At 37.7% G+C, this 27,530-nt stretch overlaps 1 protein-coding gene and 1 long non-coding RNA gene across 31 annotated transcripts in view; one reads left to right on the forward strand and one right to left on the reverse strand.

Moving 5' to 3' along the window:
• LOC309873461 overlaps positions 1–12,146 on the reverse strand; it is a 67,152-nt gene extending 55,006 nt beyond the window's left edge. Inside the window, exons 1-2 of one of the 4 annotated variants that reach the window (XR_014316367.1) lie at positions 7,975–12,146; positions 991–1,141 (exon numbers count right to left, since the gene is read on the reverse strand). This is a non-coding gene — a long non-coding RNA (uncharacterized lncRNA). Of the gene's footprint in view, positions 1–990; positions 1,145–7,140; positions 7,230–7,974 lie in introns of those variants that run through there. The other 3 variants (XR_014316369.1, XR_014316370.1, XR_014316368.1) reach the window with 3 other exon arrangements.
• Positions 7,257–27,530, forward strand: part of PICALM (phosphatidylinositol binding clathrin assembly protein) — a 111,669-nt gene continuing 91,395 nt past the window's right edge. For 4 of the 27 annotated variants that reach the window (XM_082749047.1, XM_082749048.1, XM_082749067.1 and 1 more), the window contains exon 1: positions 7,332–7,911. In XM_082749047.1, coding sequence (XP_082605173.1) covers positions 7,782–7,911 — 130 coding nt within the window. In that variant the 5' untranslated portion in view covers positions 7,332–7,781. Of the gene's footprint in view, positions 7,912–27,530 lie in introns of all 27 variants that reach the window. The other 23 variants (XM_082749069.1, XM_082749052.1, XM_082749055.1 and 20 more) reach the window with 11 other exon arrangements.

Here is a 27,530-nt window from a genome sequence, read left to right on the forward strand (position 1 = left end):
GGCATTTCAAAGGTACATTCCTAGATTTTAAAAACTAGACAATGGATAAAGAATTGTTGTATCACTGTATCATTACATCTTAACTAATATAGCACCACATGTTAACTATACTGGAAATTTAAAAAAAAATTTGAGACATAATATTCCTTATCTAAACAAGTTTCTTTTTTCCTTTAATTTGGTAGGGTTTGTTCAACCATGTCCTATGTCCAGTAATTTTCAAGGATACAGGTCTTGGGAATACTATGTATTTAATAAAGGAAAAGCATGTACACCAATAATCTAGGACCTTAATCCAGAAGAGGGGAAAGGAAATAGCCAAGAGGATAAAGATGAAAAGCCAAGGGGATATGCGTACGTAGAAGAACACTGCAATCAGCGGATTCTTGTTCCAGTGGTATTGGTTAGAAACAGCCTACGTCATACGATCATCAGCTTGTTCCAAAGATCTAGGGCTACCTATCCATTCTCATGGGACATCTACCTCTAGATATTATCTAGAGTCCTCAACATGCCCCTCTCGATCTAGCCACATTCCTGAGCTCATCTCCTAGTTCTCTTTCTCTTCTTCACTCTTTCTCTCGCTACACTGGCCCTGCTGTTCTGCAAACAAGTTAATCTTGTTCCTGCCTGAGAGCCATTGTACTTATTGTTCCTTTTCTGCAAAATGATATTCTCCCCATTATTTGCATTGCTGACTCCCACAATCCACTCAAGTCACATGTTATCTCTTTAGAAAAGCTTGCCCTTGTCATCCAATTTAAAGTCCTCTGTCATTCTTGATTCTTTTACCCTGTTTAAATTTTCTTCACAGCTCTCTTCACTCTGTTTATTATATGCCCTCTTAAATGTATATACTGTTCCAGAAGGCAGAAGACTTTTCTATTGTGTTCACTTACGTGTTTTCAGGACCTAGTACACTATCTGGCATATATAGGTGCTTGCTAATTACTTGCTGATCAAATGAATAAATAAAAACCTCACACATACCATGTTTTGGTCATATAAAACTATCTGCAGTTGGGGCATCTAGATGACTCGGTCAGTTAAGCGTCCAGTCCAACTCTTGATCTCAGCTCAGGTCTTGATCTCAGGGTTGTGAGTTCATGCCCCACATTGGGCTCCCTGCTGGGTGCAGAGCCTGCTTAAAAAACAATAGTAACAAACTATTTGCTGGCCTCAAATGACTTCTCTTTTTGCATATGCGATTTTCCTTTGCCTGGAATAACTTCTGATTCCCTCACAATTCCTGATCATCCTTCAAGACTCCACTTATGTGTCACTGCCCCTAACAAACCTTAATTGATCCCTACAGGAAAAACTAAATGCCCTTTTACTCCATTTTTATAGTAGTCTATGTATATCTCTATCATATTACTTAATACATTCTGTTAATATTTTGTCTAATTGACCTCTGTATCCTGGGAATCTAGCAGACTGCATTGCCCATAATGAATTCTGAATAAATGTTGAATGATTTTATTTACTGAGTGACAACATTTATTGGGTGTCAAATATTATATTAGTGTTTTACAGACATTATTTTAATCCTGATAAGAAATAGGTACTATTTAAAATGGGTACTATTTCTCCATGTTTTATATTTAAGGAAACTGATTAACTTGTCCAGAGTTATGAACCTAAGTGTGTCTAACTCCAAATCCATTTCTTCTCCCATTGTCTTAAATGAATTACCAAATCTCCTTTAGATTATTGATATATATCAACCAAAACTCAGTATCCTAATTTTAACATTAAAACCATTCTTATTTTAGTTCAGTGTTGCATATTCTAATACATTTGTACTTTATTCAGCCTCTTTAGACTGCAAAGAAGGGACCCCAGGTATCTTAATAGCTCAGGTATCATATTTTTATTCTGCTTCATAATTAATGGGTTTTGATGATGATTCAGGGTTAAGGTTTGGTTAATCTTCCTTTTTAAGGGAAGGATGGCACTTAAAAACTAATCTACACATCATTTTTCAACAGGTATATAAGGTCAAAATACATTGTAAGTCATATTGAAATTGTAAAATTAATACACCCTAAAGAAAGGAAAATGTGGCAGGAATAAGTTAAAGTAAGAGAGCATCTTATATGTGAAAGAAACTGGAGGTCACCGTGGTTATTTGCTTTTTCAGCATGCTAGGTAAAGCAGTCATTATTAAAGCCTGTATGAAACGTTTTTGAAATTTTTATTTTAAAAAAGATTTAATTTATTTATTTGAGAGAAGGAGCATGCAAGTGAGGGGGAGCAGCAGAAGGAGAGGGAGAAGCAGACTCTCCCTTAAGCAGGGAGCCGGACAGGGGGCTCGATCTCAGGACACTGAGATCAGGACCTGAGCTGAAGGCAGGTGTTTAACTGAGCCATCCAGGTGCCCCCTTTTATGAAATTTTTAAAAGTACATGAAATAGTATCATGAGAAACTTAAGCAGTGAGAGTTTAAACTTAAAAGTCAGAGAGACCTGAGATCTATTCCTAGTTCCCCACCTAACAGCTGAGCAAATTTAAGCAAATTACTTAACTCTTCCTAAGCCTCAATTTCTCTTCACCAGCAAAATGAAGAGAAGTATATTAGGCATGGTAGCTAATTACTGTAAAATACAGTATCATAATTTCAGGGGCATAATTTAATAAAACAAGTAAAATCCAACACAGGTGTTCCTCGCCATGTTTGGATGACATTTCCACAAGGATCAATTTGGGGCCCTAGGCTTCTTGCATGTTGTGGTTTTGACTTCCTCTAAATTCTTTGAAGTTTTCATTCAGCTGGTAAGTATGGAAAGAAAGAGAATATGGAGGGGCCCCTGGGTGGCTCAGTGGGTTAAATCCTCTGCCTTCGGCTCAGGTCATGATCCTGGGGTCCTGGGATGGAGCCCCCCGCATCGGGCTCTCTGCTCAGGAGGGAGCCTGCTTCGTCCTCTCTCTCTGCCTGCCTCTCTGCCTACTTGTGATCTCTGTCAAATAAATAAATAAATAAATAAATAAATAAATAAATAAAAGAAAGAGAATATGGAGCGTGTGTAGGATGTTCTAGAGGTTCTGTGGGCCAAGCCTTAAATGGGTTTCATCATTTCTATTCACATTCCACTGGACAGAAATCAGTCACATGACCCTGACTGATCAGGAAGGAGGCTAGGAAGTATAAGGTGTGTTGTGAAGTAAAGGAAACAGACTTTGGGGAACACAAAGTTGTCTCTACTAAGGTCATGAGGTTGTTTTAGGGTTTAATTGAGATAAAGCATGTATGTAATGTGCTTAGCACAGGGTATGCCACCTACAAAGTTATATGTTCTTATTATTATCACAAGTATGTATGCTGAGAATGTAAATAAGGATCCCACAGTTAGAAGTGGAGTATTTGCTTGGAGGTCCTAGTAAGAGAACTCAGATACATTTAAAGGAAAGTCCTGACCTTTTAAAGGTTATGATCTTTAATTCATTTGGCAGCATCAGAAGATATAAACAGAAAGATAAGGGAAGAAGCGGATGCCAAGGTGTTATCAGCTTAGCTAACAGAATATCAAAATATCGTAATTTAAACAACTCTGATTTCCAAGAAGAGTGGGAATACAATAAACTGCTAGATTGTTTGGCTTTGGGAATGAGCATAAGTGAAGTAGTAAGGAGTAAAAATTCTAGTTCATTCTGTTTTCCATATTCTCTTTCTCTATTACTATCTTACTTCAAAGTTTAGACCTCTTCAAGATTCTTCAGGAGCAGTAAGTTTTCTTCACCTCACTTATTTCTCTTCTGCTGCCACTTAAAATATTGTAAGCTCTAAGAATAGAGACCAAACTTCTCTTACACATTATTGTATCTTTGAATCTAGCAATACCTAGTATGGAGTTTGCAGGCAAGAAGAATTTGTTGAATAAATGTCATTTGTATTGGTAGATGCTTCACGTTTTGGTGAAAGGGTATAAATAAAGTTAATGAAAAGACAAGTTTTTAAATCTTGCTTATGCCACTGTAGTATCTGTGGAATTCTGGTACTTCTTAAACTTAACTATTTTTTTTTTTAAATATAGAAAAATTATATAAGCACTTGACTCCTAAAACTTGTTCTTTCCCCTTATATTAAATGGTACAATCCATTTTAGAGTTATAGTAATGAGAATTAAATTTATAAGTGTTCCAAACACATAGAAGACACTAAAAAATGTTTTAAATGGTTTCCATTTCCCCCTGGACACCAACCTCCCTACACCATACTTTGTCATTTAAGAGCCTTGGAAAGATCAAGTGCTGTTCAAATTTTTCCCTCTGTCTTTGTTTCTATTCATTTGTAATTAAAGCACATAGACCTTTAAGTTGGCAATCAAAGTAAAGAGCTTATCAGTTCCCAAAGGGCTGATGAGTTCATTGTTAAAATAGTATATAGCACCTAGAACAATGCCTGACACACAGTGGGTGTTCAATACATATATTTTTGTGAATGAACTAATACTGAAATTAAAATATGATCCTTCAGATGGATAATTACAGAATGGGCATGCTGTAAGTGTGAAAAAGTGGGCAGGTTTTATCCAATGAGAGGTTTGTAGTAGTGTTTCCAAATAGGTGACTTCTACGTGTTTTCATTCATTTATTCATTCATTCATTCAACTAGCATTCTACTGTGTGTCTACTATGTATCAGCCACAATATTAACAAGAAGATATCTCTGTCCTCATGCTAGCATAATAAAACAATTACAAAAATAATTAGTAGGAGGATGTGTAAGATACTACATGAGTAACAGAAATAAACTGCTGACTACTTACGAGGGTGTGAACCAGAATGGCATACCCAGTAGTGTGACACTAACCGGACTAAATGTGGAGGACTGGAGAGAGATAAGGCTCAACAAACTATACTTAGGTAGGGGCTAGATCATGAAAGGCTTTATATGTCAAACTGAGAGTCCTAAATTTTATCCTCTAGAGTAGTGCATGGGGTGCTACGAAGGTTTTAATACAAATAAAAGATTCATATTTTAGGTTCAGAAAGATCTGGATTGGACAGTTGAGGTATGAGAAAGAGAGAGAGAAATCAGCTAAGAAGTTATTAGAATAGTCTACATGGGAAAGAGATAAAAAATGATAATAAAGCTAGAACTAAGGCAATAGATATGATGTTAGAAAGAAAATGGGTTTGAGGGATATAACTAGATTAGGCTGGGTAAGAGAAATAAGAGAGAAGGAGGGCTAAGAATAAGTCATGGTTTTCTGACTTGGACTTCTGGGCAGGTGGTGAGGCCATTCCTGGAATAAAGAACAAAGATGATGATCTGCATCGACGAGGGATATGGAATGGGCAGGGACAAGAGAAATCATTTTTGGCTATACTGAGCTTGAAGCATCCGTGAGACAAGTAAAGATATTTCTTTAACAGACCAAGGAAAGAAAAAAAAAAAAAAACAGACCAAGGAAAGTAGAACACACAAAAAACTTAAGGATATAGGACAGGGCAGGTAGGCCCATCAGTAATTCCTATCCTTAGAATATTTTCCCATCATCTTCAAAATTTCTTCATATCTTTCAGTTCACCATTGTACATAAACTTCTATAATGATCACTGATTACTCATTCAGAAACTTATAAAATGCATCCTTGAAAAATGTAGAGTTATATTACCCTTTAATATTCATAGTAGTGCAAAAAATACAAGTTTCCTGCTGTGTACTTAGGAGTAACTTTTACATTTTCCCTGAGGTTGAAGTATTTAGCTATTGGCAGCCAAATGCCATGCTCATATTGACTGACTTCAGCAGGAGTTATTATTATTGGTGCAGATGCTCAGGTCAACTGGGAATTCACTCAGTGGAACCCATAGAAGGGCAGCAAGGATGGCATGCAACATGCCTTGAGGACTGGGTGACTGCACCGCACAATGGACATGGGGCAGCAAACTGGGCACCAAACTGTAGATGGACTGCAGACGCACTGAAGGAAGTCACTACCATTTTGTGAAATTTGGGACTGGCTTGACAAAGATGAAGCCTGCTGATTTAAGACTGTATGTTCTTGGCAAATCATGGTGCTGCAGAATTTCACCAGCCATAGTGAAAAAAGGGGGGGAAGGGAACAGGAGGAGACCACAAAATCTGTGATATGATACATAAAATGTTAACTATTAGCTTTGCATCTTCTGAGAGTCACCAGATTGAAGCACGAATTTTGGATTTGGCTGGCAGATGGTGTACACAGACTTTTGGAGTATGTTAGCATTTCATTTGGAAGTAGCAAGATTACATAGGACTATCACAGTAATTTAACACTCACAGAGATTTTAAAATTTATCCCTAAACCTAGTTAAATGTGGCCCTAATTACATTTTTAAAGGCTCACAGAACAGATTCACAGGATATAGTAATTCCTCTAAACTGTCTACAGGTCAGGTGTCAGTGTCTCCTTTCCCTGAAAATCTGGCTCACCCAAGAGAAAAAAGGCCAAAGGGAAGGAAAAACTAAACCTGGGGAGACGGCAGGTAGTGATGTCTCAATTCTTTGAATGGGACTTCTCTATTTACCAGCCTTCTCACTTCCTTCTATGGTCTGGACCTTTAATCACCTCCACAGTGAGCCTTGTAGGGTCAAGCTAATCTCTGTTGACATCATCCTACTACTTCCCTTTTCAAATTCCAGTGAAGTTATGTGTTTCCTGTCCTATTTGACACGCTAGAGAAAGAATACAGGACGGTTAGTATCTAAATTTAGTCCAGCAGTAGCGTGTCTGAGTTTTCAGAGGAGAGATCAACAAAAACCGGTGACATTTCCAAGTCTTTCAAGAAAATGGGAAAAACAAAACAAAACCGAACCAACAAAAACCATACCCAACCCTCCCGGGGTAAGTAAGTAGTGAGAGCTTCAACAGTTTCACAGTAGGGAGAGGCCTGCTGGCCAGGCTCCGAAAATGGGCCAAGTGAAGCGTTTTCTTTTTCCTTAAAACCAGGAGGACGGCTTTGGGGGGCGGGAATCCCTCAACACAATCTTGACTCAGCCACTGAAGTTCGGAGAGCCGGAGCCCTGACAGCCCCCTCCCCACGCCAAGCCGTGAAGGTGGCCGCACCTCCTCTTTGTCAAGCCGTTGGTTTCAACCACAGGCAACAAGAAGACCCTCGGGGTGGGAGAAAGGTAAAACGGACGCCACTCACTAGCTCGCCCCCGGCTCGCGGGTCTCGCCGCCCCTCCCCCGCCCCACCTCCCCTCTGTGACCCCCGCGTCCCGCCACGGGCGACCTGTTGGCAGGGAGCGTCACGTGACGCGGCCCGCCGCGCACTGCCCCCGGGCGGGCCTCCTGTTGCGCCCGCCGGGCGGGTTCCATCACGTAACGCGCGGGCGCCGCCCCGCTCTTCCCTCGCGGAGCGAGGGAGGGCGGGCGTCGAAGAGGAAAGGGAAGGGAAAAGGGGCGGGAGAAGGAGACGGAGGGGCGGCGCCCGAGTCACGTGACCCGGGACAGCCCGGAAAGCTCCGAGGAGGAGCCTGGCGCCGCCATTTTCCTGCAGCTGCCTGTCCCTCTTGCCCTGCCCGGCTCCAGCTGACCAGGGAAGGGGTGGGCTGAGCTGAGGCGGGGGCAGGGGAGTGCCCGACGCCGTGCCTGACCCCGCGGGTGACACGAGCCGGTTCTTTCCCGGCTGGGTGGCAGCGCGCGGCCCTGAGCCCCGCCCCAGGCCGGCAGGCGGAGAAGGAGCCGGTGGGGGTAGGGGGTGCGGTGGGGGGTGGGGGTCCTCCGGCGCTTGGGGGTCCCAGTCCCCGCCGGCTGCCGAGCGGGAGGGGTGGCGGAGGCGCCGCAGAGATGTCCGGCCAGAGCTTGACGGACCGAATCACCGCCGCTCAGCACAGTGTCACCGGCTCCGCGGTATCCAAGACAGTATGCAAGGCCACGACCCACGAGATCATGGGGCCCAAGAAAAAACACCTGGACTGTGAGTGAAGCCGACCACGGCCTCTGTCCCCGCGACCCGCGTTCTTCCCTCCTCTTTTCTTACCCCTTCAGCTGCCTCTTCCTTCCCGTCGTCTTGTCTGGCACGGCGGGTCCTGTACTGCTCCGAGGTGTGTGCTTTTTGCTTCCATCACACCTGCCTTCACGGCTTCCGTTCCCTGTCTAAAAATCCCTGATAAGCCACTCCCCCACCCCCGGGTACCTAGAAGACCCTCGCTTTCCTGCCCGGTGCGCCACGAAACCCCAATACACTCGACCAACTTGGCTCTCCACGTAGCTTTTCACCTCCCTGCCGCCTCTGTCCACTGCAGCCTTCTGCTCTTTCATACGACCCCCACCCCCGTCCCGTGCTGCCTAGTCGCCCTCTCCTGAGCGTCTCTCGGCTTGCTCCCGGTCTCACCGCCCCATTGTTTCCCCATTAGCCTTCGAGTTCCGTAAACGCCCGGTTCCGTGGACCTAGATCCCTGTTTCTCCGCAGTCCTGAAGGCTGCCTCCCTTGAAGTGATTCCCACTCCTTTGCTCCACTGGTCAAGTCTCTTCTGTCCGTTCCCTTCTCGGGTTTCTCTTCCAGCTTTCCTCTCCCCTTTGGGTGACATTTCTTTGCCTCTGTAGCTTCAGTTCGGTTCCTTCGTCTCATTTTGTGTCGGACACATCAGACTCATTATCCGACTCTTAGCCCAGATTACTTACTTTGGGGGAATGAAAGTAAAGGTACTCCGTTTGGTGTAGGGAACGCTTTATGGGAAGTTGGGATTTATTATTGCCTTTGGTGGAATTTAATCATTCTATTTTCATGCTTTTTAGATAAGTTGTGAATGTCAGCCCCCCTCTCCCCCTTGTTTCTTTTTCTAATGGGGTCTGGAAAAGGATTGGCTGATAGTGGTATCATTTCCTGGAACTGTTAAGCCTGGCGGTTTGAATTTAGAAGGTTGAGTATGAAGTGTAGATTATTGGGATAAAAAATGGATTAGTATCAAACCTACAAATAACCTACATCTCTTTTGAAAATGCTAAAAAGGTGATTGATGATGCTTGAGTTTGGACTCCTTTTTAATTTAAGCTGGTTTTCTCGGGGAACCAGCTTCTCTTCTCCGGTGTAATATTACTCCATTCACTAACTTACATACAATTACCATAGCTTAACTCCTCCCAACTTTTTCCAGACCTGGAAGCCACTTGTAATATCCTCATTTTTCTTTCCTTTACCTGGAGGTACAAAGCTCAGTGGATTACTCAAGGTTTGACTCAGTGGAGTGACCTAAAACTTTTCAGGGAAATAAAACCTAGGGAAATAGGCACAGTAATAAGTTCCTTTTTAAAATGGCAGCTGGACACATTTGCCTGACTGACTTATTCTCATGAAAGTAACTTTGCTTTACTGTTTGGAGCAAGAGTGAACAAGGCCTGGAAGGGAATTCCCTGACAGTGAGTCCTGTTTTGATTTCTCTTTTGGGCTTTGGCTGTAAGGTCTGCACTTTAAAGAAAAATGTACAAAATGTGAATTCTTCCAAGATAGTTTGCTCATGAAGTGCTGTTAGAACAAGTTATTGCTACAGACCAACCATTATTCATTGTGACTGGTTCCTTCACTGTGGAAAAGTTAAAAAAAAAAAAGTCATTACTGCTTGGTTCTCCTCTAATGCACTGGTCGTGCAGGCTGCTTTTAACTCTCAGTCCTTGCCTGTTTAGAAAAATGTAGAATATATTTAAATGCTGACACTTTTTTATATATGGAAAATTCTTTAAAATGAATTGTGAAACCGTACGTGATTTTTTTTGATTATCTGATACGTGGAGTAGATAGTTTTGCTCTTTACTTCCCTTCAAGTGACTGCTTGGTTTGCTATAGCCAATCTTACGGTTTGACCTGTTAATTCTTACTGTTTTTTATTTTTCTTTTTGGTGATGGGGGGTAGGTGAAAAAACTACTTCTTTCTGTAAGAACTGTTTTCCTCTAACTGACTTCAAAGCGATAAGTGATAAGGAGGGTGATGCTTGTGTTTTATTAGTGTTACCCTTTTTCTCTTGTAATAGCAGCTACTGCAGATGCCAAATGGTATTAGGTTTGGAAACTAAACTCAACATTTGTAGCTCTTTTCTACCACTGCTGTAAGCTCCGACCTTAGAACTTGAATATTCTTGGTAATGTGTGATTTTTTTTTTTCTTTAAATCCATATAAGTTGCTACTACTCATCTAGTTCTTTTAAAGTAAGGTTTTAAAATACTCTTTTCCCTATATAGTTTTAAATGCCCTTGTAACAAGTTTTTAATAATGACATAAATTTATGTTAAGTGAAGACTGGCCAATCAGTGGTTTTTCTAAACATCTTTCTACCCACACACTTTAACATGCTTCCAGAAAATTGAAAAGGCTTTCACAGACAGTTCTGTGTCGTGACACCATGAACTTCAGGCTTTAATGTAGAAATAATTTTTTCTCTTCTAGGAATTTTTCTTTCTAGTGAGGGCTTAGATCAGTTGCATGTTTTAATATCTTGAATGACTGTTTTCCTCATCAGTTGAACTTAGTGAAAACAATTTCATTTTTTTTTTAAAGATTTTATCTATTTTATTTGACCCAGAGAGAGAGAGAGAGCGAGCGATGATCATAAGTAGGCAGAGAAAGAGGGGGAAGCAGGCTCCCTGCTGAGCAGAGAGCCCGATGTGGGGCTTGATCTGAGGACCCTGAGCCGAAGGAAGAGGCTTAACCCACTGAGCCACCCAAGTGCCCTGCAATTTCATTTTTTAAATGTTAGTGTATAACAAAAATATGTCCAGGACTGTCCCCCCCCCCCCCCCCCATGGGCCTTTAGACTGTGGAGGAGGTTTCTTTGTACTTGACAAGGTGTTTGCATATTAGGAAGTGATTATTATAATCTACGACTTAGGGCTTAATTCATACTATATTATATACTTGTTTTAGAAAATTTTTTGCTTTGCTTATGGGTGTCTGTAGGTAATAGTGTTAACTAGGGTCCCTAGTGTGAGGAGTTGTCCAACTTGAAATATAAATGTTAAAATGAACACGATTTGCATTTAGTTTCGGGTCTCTAATGGTTGTAGTCAAGGTAGAAGAATAGCAGCCCTTAAATTGGAAGGACTTCAGTTTGCCAGGCACTATTAACTGTTACCTAATTTAATCCTCTCTTATGGCTACGGGAGAGGCAAGCCATATGCTCAGGTAGTAGTTTCTAACTCCATTTAAAGAGGATATAGAATGCTTCAAACATCCATAATTATTCAAATATAAACAAAACATAATTTTAATTAATTAATTTATTTTTGAAGAGAGGGTTAGGGGAAGGGCAGAGGGAGAGAAAGAGAGAGAATCTTAAGCAACTTCCACAGCCAGCACGTAGCCCAACACGGGGCTTGATCCCACGACTCTGATACAATGACCAGAGCAGAAATCAAGACTCTGGATACTTGACTGACTGAGCTACCCAGGTGCCCCAAAACACAACTTTTTAAATTTATAAATTCTTAATTTAAAAACCATTATTATCTGACTTCATAACCTTTAGTATTATTTTGTTTTTTTGATAGGAATACTTAAATTTTTTTTATATATTTGTTTAATTTCCTGTCCTTGGGCATTTACATTCTAACATGTTGCACTGAAATACAGTATTTATGATAATGGTAATAATGGCTTCACTTTTTTATCTGTATTTTTTCCCACTTAATTTCCAGGGACACTTCATTCCATCCATCATCTGCTTTATATCGTGGGAAAAAATCAAGATCTTGTTCTTATTAAGAAGCATCAATTATTAGTGTATCTCTGTAGTAGATATAATGTGGGATTTGTGTGTTGTGTGCTGGATCTATACCCTGCTTAAATTTAATTGTGGAAATAATTCTTTTGAAGTTAAGAATTTGTGAATATATTGAATATGTAGAAGATGGAATTTGTATTTGGGTTAGTGGTTTGTATAACCATTGAAAATGTATGTAAAATATCAGAAAGTACCTGAAATAATTACCTTTTTAATCAAATGTATTGATGTATGACTTCTATTGGGTGCTTAGTTGGCATATTGTTGAGAACGTATTTGGTAATTGGGATCTGATTTGCAAGAAAAGGTGCATGTGAGGAAGAGATTAAGTGGGAAATCTGCCCCAAGATGTATCATGTTTAGAAATAAAGTAACAGGCTTTCCAAATAGATCTTGTTTTAAAGAAGCAGTTGTTTCGTGGTTAACATGTGGACTTACTATTCTTTCTTTTTTTTTTTTTAAGATTTTATTTATTTATTAGAGAGAGAGCGCAAGCACAGGCAGACAGAGTGGCAGGCAGAGGCAGAGGGCGAAGCAGGCTCCCTGCCGAGCAAGGAAGCCCGATGCAGGACTCAATCCCAGGTTCCTGGGATCATGACCTGAGCCGAAGGCAGCCGCTTAACCAGCTGAGCCACCCAGGCGTCCCCTTATTATTCTTTCTTATAAGAATTAACCATATGATTTATATTTTCCCTTTTCATTATTTAACCAATTCTGTCCCTTATTATTTAGTCTTTAATAGTTCTGAAATACAGAAAATGGTAATGGAGTCAACCTAGGTCAAATGCCTGAGGTATGTAGCAGAACTACACAAATGTAATTTTTTTCCTTGTGGTATATACAGTTAAGTTTCTGAATTGTATGTACTTTAAAAGAGAAACTCAGAAGAGAACTTTATATATAACCATTTTGGTAGCTGCATTATTCGTAATTAGCAAATTAATTCTAAAATGTCTGCAAAAAGTACTTAGGCTTCACTAATGGATTTGTTATTTTAAAAAATATTAGATTCCAGTCATCTATTTTTTAATCCTTATAGGAAGGCTTTTCATGTTTACTGTATATGTATCTGAATAATTTTTAAAGGTGTTTTCAAATTTAGAGTGGCAGATGAGGAGTAACCTTTCATAAGAGGTAACTAGGCTTCCCCCTCGCCCTCCATTTGATTTGTGAAACACTTCTATGAAATATTTAATCAGATGTTTTAAATATTTAATCAGATGTTTTAAAGGTACGTTAATAGTTAAAAAGTAGTCTTTTCTAATTAATTGCCAGAATTTCATTATTTTAAATTATTTCTTTTGACCCTGATTATCATTTAGAATATTTGATGTAAACATTTACCATAATGCATAGAAAGAGCTTCTCTTCTGTTTCCTTTATTTCCAAAATGCTTAGTTTCAAGATTTCCCCTTTCAAATCAAACATGTAAGAAAAATAAACTTAAAGGCTTCTTGGCAAGAGGTTAGAGCCTACCAAGAAGAAATAGGGTTAGGTTTTCAAAGTACAGCCTTAGTATTTGCTCTTCCTGTTCTTTTGGTGGCTGAAGTGGCATTTCCGTTACTTTGTGTTCTGTCTCCATGTGTTCCCCGTTAAACTGTTTTATACATTTCTCTAGAGAATTGAAATGTTTGGATTTGACCTTTTAGAGTTTTATATGTTCATTGTGTATATGGTTCTTTTAATGGAGAAACATTTCTCGGTAGTCAGATTTTACGAATGATAATTCTTTAGAGGGGAATTCTGATGAACTTGAATTTTTGTATTAACATGGTCAGAGTTGTAATTTGCTAGATTATGGGAATACAGTATTAAGGATTTTTAAAGTTATACTAGAATGTAGTGGCAGTACAAAATCCTTGTATTTATGCATTGGTTGTTTTATATTTATTTAACTAATATTTATTTGTGTTTATTTTGTCTTGGGCACTTACTGTACTAAATACTTTTATTAACTTTATTTCTTTCAACAACTTTGTGAGCAAGGTTTTTATTATTATCACTGTTTTACTGAAGAAGCAGCTAAGGTGCTGAGAAGTTCAGTAATTTGTTCAAGGTCATAATCAGAAGGAGGAGAACTAGGATTTGAGTTCAGGTGGTCTAGCATCAGGTTTGTGTTTTCATCTCAGTGTGATGTTTTAGTAATGCTTTTCTGTTCCAGAGAATGAATAAACCATGTTCATTTATCCATGGCAGTAGTTCTTGAAATGAGGTCCTGGCACTTAGGGGAGTTCCAAAGACCCTTTCAATTTATTTTTAAATTTTTGTTTATTTTTTATTTCTATTAAAAGATTTTATTTATTTATTTGACAGAGATTACAAGTAGGCAGAAAGGCAGGCTGAGAGAGAGGAAGGGAAGCAGGTTCCCCAGGGAACAGGGAGCCCAATGAGGGGCTTGATCCAAGGACCCTGAGATCATGAACTGAGCTGAAGGCAGAGGCTTTAACCCACTGAGCCACCCAGATGCCCCCCTTTCAGCTTATTTGTGAGGTCAAAACTGTATTCATATACTGAGACATTATTTACCTTTTTTCATTTTTGGTTCTTTCATGGGTGTACAGTGGAGTTTTCTATTAATCCAGATAATAAAAAGTTTTGCAAAAAGGTAAAACAGTACCACTGTTCTAAATTTTAGTTTTGAAAAATATAGTTACTTTTCATGAAAATTGTTAACATGTAGGTGGGGAGGAATAGGTTGCCTGGGTTACGGACATTGGGGAGGATATGTACTATGGTGAGTGCTGTGAATTGTGTTGAAAGCCTGGTGATTCACAGACCTGTACCCCTGAAGCAAATAATAGATGTTAATAAAAAAATAAAATAAAAAAAAATTGTTAACATGGAATGAGACTTATTATTTTAAAAAGGATTAAGAGATGACTTTTCAGTTTTCAGTTTTAATCCCGAACACAGTAAATACCAATAGAGAAAATCCACATAAACCAAATTCTACCAGGGTCCTCAATTTTTAAGATTGGAAAGGTTCTTAGACTAGTAAATGTAACCCAAGGAAGAGTGTATGTTAGGAAAAAAGGATACTCAGAGCAGAAGTAGATTTAAGAGGTCCTTTAAACTCTGAGTAATTTGGCAGGTAATAGTGACCCATCCTTAGGTGGACTTTGAGCAAAAGATGGGGCATTAATCCTTTATGTCACACTGTTAAGTAGATTGGGAGGAAAGTACAATGTATTGTACTTGGAAAGGAGACTGCTGGGAGCAAAAAGAGTCTACTAATTCTTTCCCTAAAAGGTCTTAATAAAGTCCACTAATTGGGACTCCAGATCCATTTTTCCTCACCTTTAAAAAAATTTTTTTTTATTTTTTAGAAACAGCTAAGCTATTCTTTTTCAGCCATGCACTTTAGTTACCAATTGTGCTAAAGAAAGTTCTTGACCCCCAGACTATTAGCCTTTGCATATACCATTCTTTGGACACAAAATAGTTTTTTCTCTGTCAAAATAGATACCTCCCTCCTTTTAAACGTTTTAAAAACTAACTTGAGTTCCTTAACACTCATAGTTAAAGTACCTTCTTTTTCTAAAGACATTATTGAATAATTCCCCCTGGTCCTGTCATTCCAACCTTTTATCACCATTTAAATTTTATAATTTTGTTTAAATTGGCTCTATAGCTCAAGGTTTAGAGCACTGGTCTTGTGTAATTTTGTTTAAACTATAGTTGGTATCATGCTTTTATTTATGTTTGGGTTCATCCGTGTTTTCTCTGTAGAATAGGAACTGTACTTTTCTGTACTGATCTGTATCTCTTCTTGAAGTACTTAATCAGTGATCCTGTGGGTGCTCAGTAAGTATTGGATGATTACACATAATCTCTCTTCACAGGTTAGACTATTCCATGAACAACTTTGAGACATAGTATAGAGATCTGTTGGTATAAACATTCAATAATATTTTCTTAGTTGCAGTGAGTGGTAATTACCTGATTTCAAAATTAAAAGTTGGTAGCACTGATTAAAAATATAAAAGATTGCTGTGTTTCGTGGAACCCAGGAAGGCGTTAAGAGGGTTAGTTTTGTTGAAATAGTAGATGATATCAAGATACTGTCTCAGAAAAAAAATGGGGATTGCAGTAAAACTGTATTGAGACATGTTTTTGAGAATCTGTTTTTAAAAGTAGAAATTTAAGAATTAAGCAGGGGACCAGCAATAGATTTGAAATGTTTTATCAGATTTTCTTCCTCATACAACTCCAGGAGGTATTGTATTGTAGTCTGTGTGCAGGGGGTCTCCAGAGTACTAACTGTATGTTAAACTCATTTTAGATGTCAGGAAGGATAAAGTACACTTAATAATGTCAAAATGCAAAAGGAAAGTAATGATTGTTTTAGAATGAATCTTTATGAGATGGGAGGCAAGCGTTGGAGAGGAGTAGTGATGGTATGCTAGTAGGACCACCATCTCAGCTGTAAGTTGATTCTAGGGGCAAGTGGGGATTGCTGAAAGTTTTCTCTGAACACTTGGAATTCTAGCAGTAATTTCCAAAATGGTGCTGATATTTGTAGTCATAAACTTACTACTCGAAAGCATCCATGGGGCTCTGATTTTACTCAGGGGACACTTCTTCCAAGTGGTGTTTGAAGCAGCTAGCATTACTTACCAAATTTCTTCTCTCACTAAAGATTGTAGGCATACTGTACAAGTGACTTCATATTTATACTTAATGTATGTGTTTCTTGTGGTTATAGATCTCTTCATAAGACACTAAGCTCCAAACAAGGGTTGTGGTATATGTATGTAATGTTAAAAATTTTATGTGTTGTAATAATCATTTATCTTGTGGATGCCTAAGAAATATGAATGCACTGTATTTTAGATACATCTGATATGTGAAAATCTTACTGTAATTCAAGTATATGCCCAAAACTAAGCAGCAGGATAGTATTCACATCGTTCACACAGGGTTGGCAGACCCCCTTTTAAAAAAAGAGAAATTTTATTTATTTATTTTAGAGACCAGGCACTTACAGGCATGCATGTGGACAGGAGGAGGAGCAAAGTGAGAGGGAGGGGTAAAAATCTCAAACAGATTCCAGGAATCCCACAACCCTGAGATCATGACCTGAGCCGGAACCAGGAGTCAGATGCCTGGCTGACTGAGCCACCTAAGGTGCCCAGCAGACCTTTTTGATGTACTTGAAACAGTTTGCAGAAATCTGATTCATGCAGGATACTGAAAAATTTGAAATATTGTTAATCCAAATCTAATGTAAGAAAGGGGGTTATAAGACAAAGTGATATTTTTTTCTGCAATTTTTACAGTGAGAAGTAATTCATACAACATAAAGTGCATCATTTTAAAGTATACAGTTAAGTGGTTTGTAGTATATTCAGTGTTGTATACAGTCGTCACCACTAATTCCAAAACATTTTCCATTGCCCTCAAGAGAAATACCATGTCTGTTAGCAATCACTTCCATTTTTTTTCTCCTACCATCATTCTTTGGCAACGATTAATTTACCTTCTGTCTATGGATTTTCCTCTTTTGGGCATTTCATGTTAATGGAATGCACATGTGGCCTTTTATGACTGACATCTTTCCCTTAGCTTTCAAGGTTTATTTATGTTTTAGCATATAACAGTACTTCATTTTTTTCCATAACCTAATAATATTCCCTTGTGTGGATATGTCACATTCTGTTTATCCATTCATCCATTGATGGACATTGGGGTTGGTTACCTTTTGAAACCCATTAAGAATAATACTGCTATGAACATTCCTGTACAAGTGTTGGTGTGAACATGTGTTTTTAGTTCTCTTGGGTGTACACCTAGGAGAAGAATTGCTAGGTCATACAGTTAATTATATTAAACTTTTTGAGAACTGACTGGACTTTTTTCCATAGCCACTGTACCATTTTACATTCCCAACAGCAATGTATGAAACTTTCTTTCTTTCTTTTTTTTTTACATTTTGCCAACACTTAACTATTTTCAGGTTTTTAAAAACTAAAAAAAATTATATTCTATCCATTCTATAAATCAGTGCTAAGTGGTATCGTGATTTTGGTTTGCATTTCTCTAAGCACTAATGATGCTGAGCATCTTTTTATGTGCTTATTGACCTTGGTATGTCTTTGAAAAAAATGTCTGTTCAGATCTTATTTTTTTTTTTTTTAAGATTTTATTTATTTATTTGACAGACAGAGATCACAAGCAGGCGGAGAGGCAGGCAGAGAGAGAGGAGGAAGCAGGCTCCCCACAGAGCAGAGAGCCGGATGTGGGGCTCGATCCCAGGATCCTGGGATCATGACCCTAGCTGAAGGCAGAGGCTTTAACCCACTGAGCCACTCAGGTGACCCTCCTTTGCTCATTTTTAAATTTGATTCTTCATATATTTGAATACTAGAGGAGTTCTTTACATTTTCCAGATGCTTGATCTTCATATGATTTGGAAATCCTTTTTTCCCATCCTGTGGTTTGCTTTTCCACTGTTTTTATTATTGCCTTTGGATGATGTACAAACATTTTTAATTCTGAAGTTGCAACTTTTTTTTCCTGAATGTGTTCTTGGTATAATAGCTAAGAAACCTGGCTAATCTAAAATTATTCAGATTTATCCCTAAACTACCCTTACAGAGCTTTATAGTTTTTAGCTCTTATGTTTAGGTTTGAATAAATGTGAGTTAATTTTTATATATAGTGTGAGAAGGCAGGGAAAGTTAATTAAGGGAAATTAAGGATTTTTTCCCCTTCTTTTGAAAGATTTTTTAAGATTCTCAATATAGTCTTTCAAGTATGTGGAGAGATAATATTTAGTTGCATATCAGTAAGCAGTTATTTTTGTCTACACAAAATAGTGTTTATGTTTCCATAGTATCTTGTACTTGCCTGTAAACACTATGTTGTCATTTATAGCTTCTATATATACAATTTTTTCTTAAAGAGCCCTTGAGAATTGTCTTTACTGTGCTACAAACAGCATATAGCATGTATGCATTAAAAATATGCTGAATGAATAAAGGGGGAATGAGGGGACGCCTGTGTGGCTCAGTTGGTTAAGGATCTGTCTTCAGCATAGGTCATGATCCCAGAGTCCTGGGGTCGAGATCCACATCAGGCTCCTTGCTCAGCAGGAAGATTGCTTCTCCCTCTGCCTACTGCTCCCCCGGCTTGTGTGCTTTCTCACTCTCTCTCTGACAAATAATAAACTTAAAGGGGGAGTTAAATTTTCATTGGGGAGGGTTCTAACATGTTTTTAAACAGGAGTTGGGGTTTTTTAAATAAAGGAAGAGGATGATTACTGTAGAAGTAATAGTCTTTGCTATGAGTAGTGGTTCTTTAAACTTCTTTTGTTTCCGTGATGAAGTAAATTCTTTATTGGTTGAAGATGTGAGGAGATTACGGAAGTTTGGAAATAAACTTCCAGAGTTAGATTATGTAAAATTAAAGCAGTTTAACACAGTAAAATATTACTCATTGCAGGACCTACCTATAATTGGTATATTTAACTTCAAATAGATGAGTTCAAAATAGTCAAATCTTGGGTTTTCTTCTTTCCTTTTCTATGATTTTTATAATTATTATTTGCTTATGTGTGATTATTAAAAGTGAATTCCAAGGCAGTCCTTGATTTTAAACTTAGTGTTATCTGTGATAGTCCACATCTCATAGCAGAATGCCATAAGGCCTTATTTGCTAAGCATTGTGTGCTTTGTTATTAAACATTGGTAAAACATTTAAAGTGCAAATAAAGATAACCAGAAGTGAAGTATATGACTTTAATAAGCTATGTTGAATGAGCCAAGCAATGACCTTAATTGGTTTTTTCCTACTACCCACTTAAGCTATGCCCTTCCTTTCCTAGTTTTAGAACTTTATGGTGAACTGTCTGTGAAAATCCAAATTAATTTGCTTTTGATAAATGAAATATAGGTCAGTCTTACTTTGTTTGTAAACCTAATAACCTAAGAGCTAATTATTTTGCATGACTTTTTTTTTCCACCCTCGGGGAAGAAATGTATTTTTAAATTTTGTTTTATTGAAATTCTCTAGGAAACTATCCTTTGCTTGCTCTATGAGTAAGAAAATGAAGCAAAATTTTGTTTGGTGCAAAAGGTGGAGTTCTATTTAATACTGAGCAGTACCAGCAAAAACACTAGTCAGAAGCAGTTAGTGGGGTGCTGAGAGAAAGTCATCAAAATCTAGAAAAGAATGTAAAGTTGAATGACACAAAGAGCATGTGATCCAGTAGTGAAAATGTGTAAACAAATAATTTTAATATGTCAAGATAAATATATAATGCTTTTTATATAATATTTCAAAGTAGGGGCTGGAGTAAGTAATTTTGAAGGTTAATCAAGCTTGATAGAGGAACTGACAGGGATTTTAAGGATGAATAGTTGTTTGCCAGATGGACAAAGGAGTTTCTTCTCAGTAGGTTGGCACATGCAGTGACATAGAGACAAGAAAGAGCATTATGATGTGTTTGGGGAAAACTTTCAGTAGTACTGTGTGGTGGAATGCAGAGTGTTAAAGAGGGAAATGAGGCTGGAGAGGGAGCCTTACAGGGGCAGGAGTTACCTTGATACCTTCTCCCCAAATCCTCATTTTAGAGTCCCCTTTCCTCCTCCTCATTAATAAGCTGCTTTCCTAGCTTTAGATGCCAGTGCTGTGGAATTGGGGAAGTGTTCTTTCCTTTTCCTAGGTAATTTGTGGTGGTAGGGTTATTGGAAGGGATAAGAAGAAAGAAATGCACACATAGTCTTGTTGACCATTTGTGCAAGGGTTTATTTATTTTTCTTTTAAAGATTTTATTTATTTATTTATTTGACAGGTCACAAGTAGGCAGAGAGGCAGGCAGAGAGAGAGGAGGAAGCAGGCTCCCTGCTGAGCAGAGAGCCTGATGTGGGGATCCCCAGGACCTTGAGATCATGACCTGAGCCAAAGGCAGAGGTTTAACCCACTGAGCTACCCAGGCACCCCTGTGCAAGGGTTTAGATAAGCTTGTGATGTGAAATTGGACTTCTGAATATTGTTATACATAGTGGTTTGGGTTGCTAAATAAAATCCACTATACTGATCTCATGGCTTTTGTGGCTTTGTCTGGAATTGAGTTTTTTTGAATTCCGAATTTAGGAATGATCTTAAACAGAAAATGTGATGATGGTCATTCTGGATACAAACGTTTTGATAAACCAGTTAAAAGTCAGTAAGATTCTTGGGGGCATTTTTTTTTTTAAAGATTTTATTTATTTATTTGACAGAGCGAGATCACAAGTAAGCAGAGAGGCAGACAGAGAGAGAGGAGGAAGCAGGCTCCCTGCCGAGCAGAGAGCCCGACGTGGGACTCAATCCCAGGACCCTGAGATCATGACCTGAGCTGAAGGCAGCGGCTTAACCCACTGAGCCACCCAGGCACCCCTCTTGGGGGCATTTTTGATTTATGTGATTTAACTGCTGACATCTATTATCTGCAAATGATACGTTAATTATTAGTGATTCATAGATTTTTTTTTAAAAAGATTTATTTATTTATTTGAGAGAGAGAGAGAAGAGAACACAGGAGAGGGAGAGAGAGAAGCAGACTCCATGCTGAGCAGGGAGTTTGATGTGGGCAGAGAGTCCAGGAATCTGGCATAGTGACTTGAGCCAAAGGCAGACACTTAACCAAGTGAGCCTCAGGCAGCCTAGTCATACATTGATTTTTTTTTTTTTTAAAGCTAGATCTCTACCAAATAAGAGTTTATTATTAATCTTGTGGAAACTAATGAACTCATTAGCAATTGCATATTGAGTGTTTACTGTGTGTCTGAGTTACTATGTTGAGATGTTTGAGAAATCCAAAAATTACATTTCTGATCATGTCTTCTGTCTAGTAGAGAATAGGGTATATACAGATAGTTGTATTATCAGGCAGTGTGAGATAAAGTTCTTATCAAGCGTCATTGAAAATCACAGGAGACAAAGATACTGCTTTTGATGAGGGGGAGAACTGGACCTTAAATGATAGGTAGTCAGGAGCAGTAGGCATTTGAAGTGGAGGAAACAGTGTGAGCAAACATTTGCAGGTAGGAGGGCTGGAAGTGTGTTTGGGAATGAAGGAGTCTGTTTAATCATAGAGTGTGAATGCGATCCTTTGGGGCTTCAGGAGGGATAGGTTTGGGAGTAAGGAGAAGTACAGTGGGACAAGAAGCTGGATTGTGGATGGAGTATGGATTTAAATCATAAACTTTAGATAATATCTCACCTTCATGTAGCTTTAGATTACTATGGCTAAGGTTGGACCATAGAGCTGATTATCAAAATTATACTATATCTTTATGTTCTTTCTCTAGTATTAAATTATGGAAAACAAGGAGTCTTGCTGATCTTGAAGCTGAAAATGAGATTTTGCTGCTTCATGCTTTTTATATTAGCTTGATTATTATAGACTGCATTAATTGTGGCAATATCTGAGGTTCTTGGGACTTATGAGTCCAAAGATTGTACAGGAATTATTGAAAAAGTCTTCTAAACAAATGATATATACCTAATTTTGATCTGGACATAGAGATTTTATGAAAGTTTAAGGAGACTTTAGGCTTATACAAAATCTAATAAATCAGTTTAATTAGGATATAACCTGCATTATGGAGATAATAGCTAATAAGGTTTCAAGAGTCCTTTCTGTCTTGAACCATAACATAATCCTTACAAAACCTATTGAAAATATAGTTTATTAACTGTGTTGTACCTACACATAAATTGAGACACTGCTAGTTAAACGATACAGAGACTAAATTTAATACTAAAATGCAATGAAGAACCTTAAGTGGAAGTCAGGCAGTTTGAAGAACTTCTTACCTCACAGAGAACTTTCAGGGAACAGAATATTGTTGGGAGAAAGTCTTTCTTTCAGAAGTATAATTTCATAAATATGTAAAATTACATTTGCAAACAGCAACTTCCTGTACTTCTTAGAGTAAATTATTAATATGCTTCAAGGGCAATAATCGCTCAACTGATACATGGGAAGCTGCCACAGCTCCATTTGACCTAAGAAAATCCCTTACTTAAATTGCTTATTTTCTAAATTGCCTCCCTGCCTTGCTGTTCTGTGGTGTTAACATATTTGTGTCCTTCTAGCTTTTGGGTTCTTGGCTTAGTACTTCGGAAACTAAGATTATGGACGGATTCTGTTTGAGTTTTTGCTTCATTTTTCATTGGAGTGTCCCACCTACCACTCTGTCATTATTTCTTTTTAAGATGGTATTTATTTATTTGACAGAGAGAGAGAGATCACAAGCAGGCAGAGAGGCAGACAGAGAGAATGGGAAGCAGGCTCCCTGTTGAGAAGAGGCTCAACCCCCGGGCTGAAGGCAGAGGTTCAATCCACTGAGTCACCCAGGCGCCCCTCCACTGTATCTATCATATCTTGCATATCTTACTGTCATTAGGAGGAAGGGGCTGCATTGTTGAATGTGGCTTTGTTTTAGGAGGAAATTGCCAACAAAAATATGTCAGGATTGTAAATTGATACCTGAAAAAGGGTGAGGATGGTAGTCACTTTTGATGTAGATTGAATGATATACACTGGCTAATGTTTGATAGCTGTTGGTCATAATGGAAGATCAGTTGTGCGTATATAATGGAGCATCACTAACACTGTATGCTCATATGTGTGGTAACATCATCTTAAAATTATTTGGTTAAGTGATGAATGTGTGAATTATCTCTCAAACCTTATTTTTATCCCTTGACTTCATAGAAAGTTATCCACAGAAATCTAAGCATTGATTGTTTCAAAGATTCTTAATTTATTTGCTTGTTGGAAGGACTTTGTTTCTGAAGTATATGTATACTGTATATATACTGAACTAGAACTCTAAAGTAGGCGAAGTTTGCTTCAGTTTTTCTGTACGCATGTTTGGTCTCAATCTTTTTCTCACAGTACTTGTACATGTAGCTAGTTTTCAGTTGACTTTTTAAATACTTGTCAAATACAGTGTGAGCTTTCTCTTTGGCCATCTTTTTACCTTGGTGGCTTGAAATTAAATAAGATACTTATTGTTGTAGTTTAGAATAATCTTTAGTTGCATTCAATTTGTAATTATATGTAGGAAACTTGTTTTAGTAGTTGTTTGTACCTTTTCTAACTGGTGAGTTTGTCTGCAGATAGCATCTTTGGTAAGAGAAGGGTGGGATTTTGGAAAGGTGTAGCATTTATCTTAGGTGAGTAGCAAACAAAACCGATTTCACTAATTTTGGTTATTAGCTTTATTTCAGGTGATCTGTCATGGGGGGATTTGGTCTAGTTTTGATTTTATGAGGCCAGTGTGAATACTTGTTGGTAAATACAAAATTGAGTCTGTTGCTCTGCAGTTAAGTTGTATTCAAAAATCGCATATTCAGGAGGGTTTTAGGATAGTTGACATTTGATCTTTTCATATGAAACAGGAGGAGAGACCTAGTTTGTTTTTTTATATGATCACTTTTTCAGGTCTGGAAGAGGTGACCATATTATCCTTGTGCCCATTTATACTTTTAGAGGTAAAACTAGCTGTTTAATGACTGAGAAATTAAGGTTTAGTGGGCAGTATTTCTTCCTTTAGTTTTCTTTTCTCAGCATTAGCTTTTGTAACTTGTTTTGACAGACTATTTTGTTATTAGTTACCAGGTTTGGAATTTGTGTTAAGTATTAATTCAGTATAAACTTTTAGACTTGGTACAGTATAAACATTCATTTATTTTTGTTCTTCATATTCTTGCAAAGTATATTTTGATTTGGTGACTTAGAGTGGACCAAGACATTATTTTCAAAATTTTCACACATCCCAGAAACATCCCACAAAACACCTGAGTGGCAATAAAGTACGATCACAGTTACTGAATTAAGAATTAGTTATAGAGTTGCAACTGATAGCTAAGTTAGAGAGCTATTCATGGAGCTGCTCAGGAGGCTGAGACATTCCCTAACTGTTGAAAGTGCTGTGCAGGGTAAAAACCATTTCTTATTAGGAGATGGAAAACTTTTAAGCTGCTTCCTAACTTTGGGCTTGTAGACTTACCCTAGGAGTGCTTTTTTCTTTGAGTTTCTTCATCACAGTTGTGTTTTCCTAACTTGGTGACCAACTTGTAGGTTTTGGGGACCACCCCCCTTATTTTTAAGTATTGGAAATGATTAAATCTCTGGGTCAGTTGACTGAAATGCTTTATATGTTCCTCTCTTGGTAAATCATGTAAGCCCTCCTCACCTGAAATCTGGTGAATTGAGTTGGTTTTGTAACATTATTAGCTTTTTAAAGCGTGTATATAAATTAAAGCATACAATTTCTGAGGTACTTGGAGATGAAAATGTCCAAAGCTCTCGAATCCTGTTCCTTGTGAACTTGGTTTGAGTGATGTGATGCCTTCCTTATACCTTGTCAACTTCAGTTGATTGTAGCCAGAATGAAGATGATGCTAATGAGGAGAAAATGCTATGCCAAACAAGAAGGGGTGACAATCTGTACTGGGAATTAGATTTGTGAGAGATAAGAAGAGAGATGTATGAATTTTAGAATAGAGAAGGTGATGACAAGACTCAAACTACTTGGAATGGAGAGAGAGACTCGAGAGAAGATATTTGTGTATCTTTATCCCTCTGGTGGAAAGATGACTGTTGTAAAGAATCTAATTTTGGCACAGCCACTGTATTGTGTTACATTAGATAGGCAAGTATTTAAATCTTTACAAGGGAGGTAACAGAACATTCCCTTGCCTTGTCTGTCACAAGGCTATTGTAATAATCAGAAGACTAAGGATGTGAAAGAACTTTGTAAAGTATAAAGAGATCTGCATGGATAAAGATTTTGCCACATATGCATGTAACCACGGTTATACTTCCCAGTTGAAGAAACCCAAGTTTCATAAACTTTTGAAGGAAGGTTGTACATCAGTTACTGAGTTTGAGGTGGTTTCATAGTATTGTATTGTATTAGAAAAGTGTTGAGGGAGAACTCATCAGTAAAATAAGATACTAAGTAAAACTAACAAGATCAAATATTTCTAATACTATTTTAAAGTTTTTAAAATATTCTGAGAATGCTCCTATACTATTTTGATAATTATTCCTATTTTTAAAAAGGATGAGGCGCTAATTCACATGCCTTGAAGTTATAATCATAAATAGTGAATCTGAAATTTGATTCCAGATCCTTTGCTCATTCTGATGTCACTTGATCCTGTTATCATATAGCCTTAGCCCATGAAAATGGACATGGATGGCACCATTCAAAGAAATGGGAGAGCCTAGAGCAGAACTTTAGTGATGGTGAGATTAGTATCTTCATCAGAACTCTTTGAAGCAGAGATTGGAAATGAGAAGTACTTAGGATAGACTAATGAATGGAAGTCAGAAAAGAGCTCTAACAGGGAGAAATAGACTTTAAAAAAATAGAAAAAAACAAAAATAGAAACCCCTTTTCCCCATCTGTCAATCTTACCCATTCTGGAAGGTATTCAGTATAGCAGTGCAACAAAAAGGTCTAGTTAGTGGTCTCCAGTATTTGTCAAGTTTAGCGAGAATTCATACTTAAAACATAGTTTTCAAAGTAGTAGCCTTTTAGGTGGGTGGAATGCCTCTTGGGGGGATTCTGTCATCATAGCAAAAGGAAAATTGGTGAAAGATTGATACTCTAGAAAAGGGAGAAAGGTAGTTGAATTTTTCTTTGCTATTTGACTGGACCACTTAAGATTTATATTGCCTTCTCATAACAAACCAAGGGAAAGATAAAGTGTCTCAGAAATTTAAGGGACTTTTTAGATACCCATCTACATTTAGAATATATAGATTTTAAAAATACATGTGATGTTATCTTTCTACCTAGAAATAGATAGCTGCTTGCATGAAAGCATCAACTAAGACTTTTCTCAGCTTTTTATTATTAGTATTTTTATCATTGGTACATAGAAGCAGAAGAACTAAATAAAAACCCACTGTAAGCATTATGTACAATATATGTTAAGTGTTAAATTGATTGTTTCTATATTCCCTAGCAGTGGAGGTCTGTTTGTCAGAATACCTTGTATTCTTGACTTATATTTATAAGTAAAACCTTGTATTCTTAACTTAATTTTATACCTATATTTAGGGAGAATAAATCCACAATTTACCATGTAGTGTGCAGAATATGTTGTGATCATGTCAGCGTTTAATAGGAGAGATAATCCTCCTATTATAATAATATTTATATTATATTCTAAATAATATAAATATTTATTATTATAAATATAATCCTCCTATTATAAATATTAAATATAATACTAATATAAATATAAATCCTCCTATTATAAATATTAAGTCTTAAATTTTTGCTGTAGTATAATTAGTTTGATGACTTTAAATATAGATTTAATCAAATAATGACTTTATTTTGGAATTTAAATTAAACTTACCAAATTTCCTATAGTCATACATAGTTCTGAAAAAGTTTTTTTTAGATTAGCAAACCATTTACGGCAAAAGCTTAGATTAAACATTCAAACTAGTGGGAGTTGTTTTTCTTTTAATTAACATTGAGGCATAATTTACTTGGAATTTTCTTTTTTTTTTAAAAGAGAATACAACTGAATTCTTTTTTTTTTTTTTAAAGATTTTATTTATTTATTTGTCAGAGAAAGAGAGTGCGCCCACAAGCACGGGGAGCAGCAGGCAGAGGAGAGAGAAGCAGGCTCCCTGCCGAGCAAGGAGCCTGATGTGGTACTCTATCCCAGGACCCTGAGGTCATGACCTGAGCCAAAGGCAGAGGCTTTAACCCACTGAGCCACCCAGGCACCCCTTAAAGGCTTAAGTTTAAAACTTTTTAGGAAAAATGCTTTTTCTTATGGTGATTTATTAATAAT

This window comes from Mustela nivalis (genome assembly GCF_964662115.1).
Source record: "Mustela nivalis genome assembly, chromosome: 9".
Lineage (NCBI taxonomy): Eukaryota > Metazoa > Chordata > Mammalia > Carnivora > Mustelidae > Mustela > Mustela nivalis.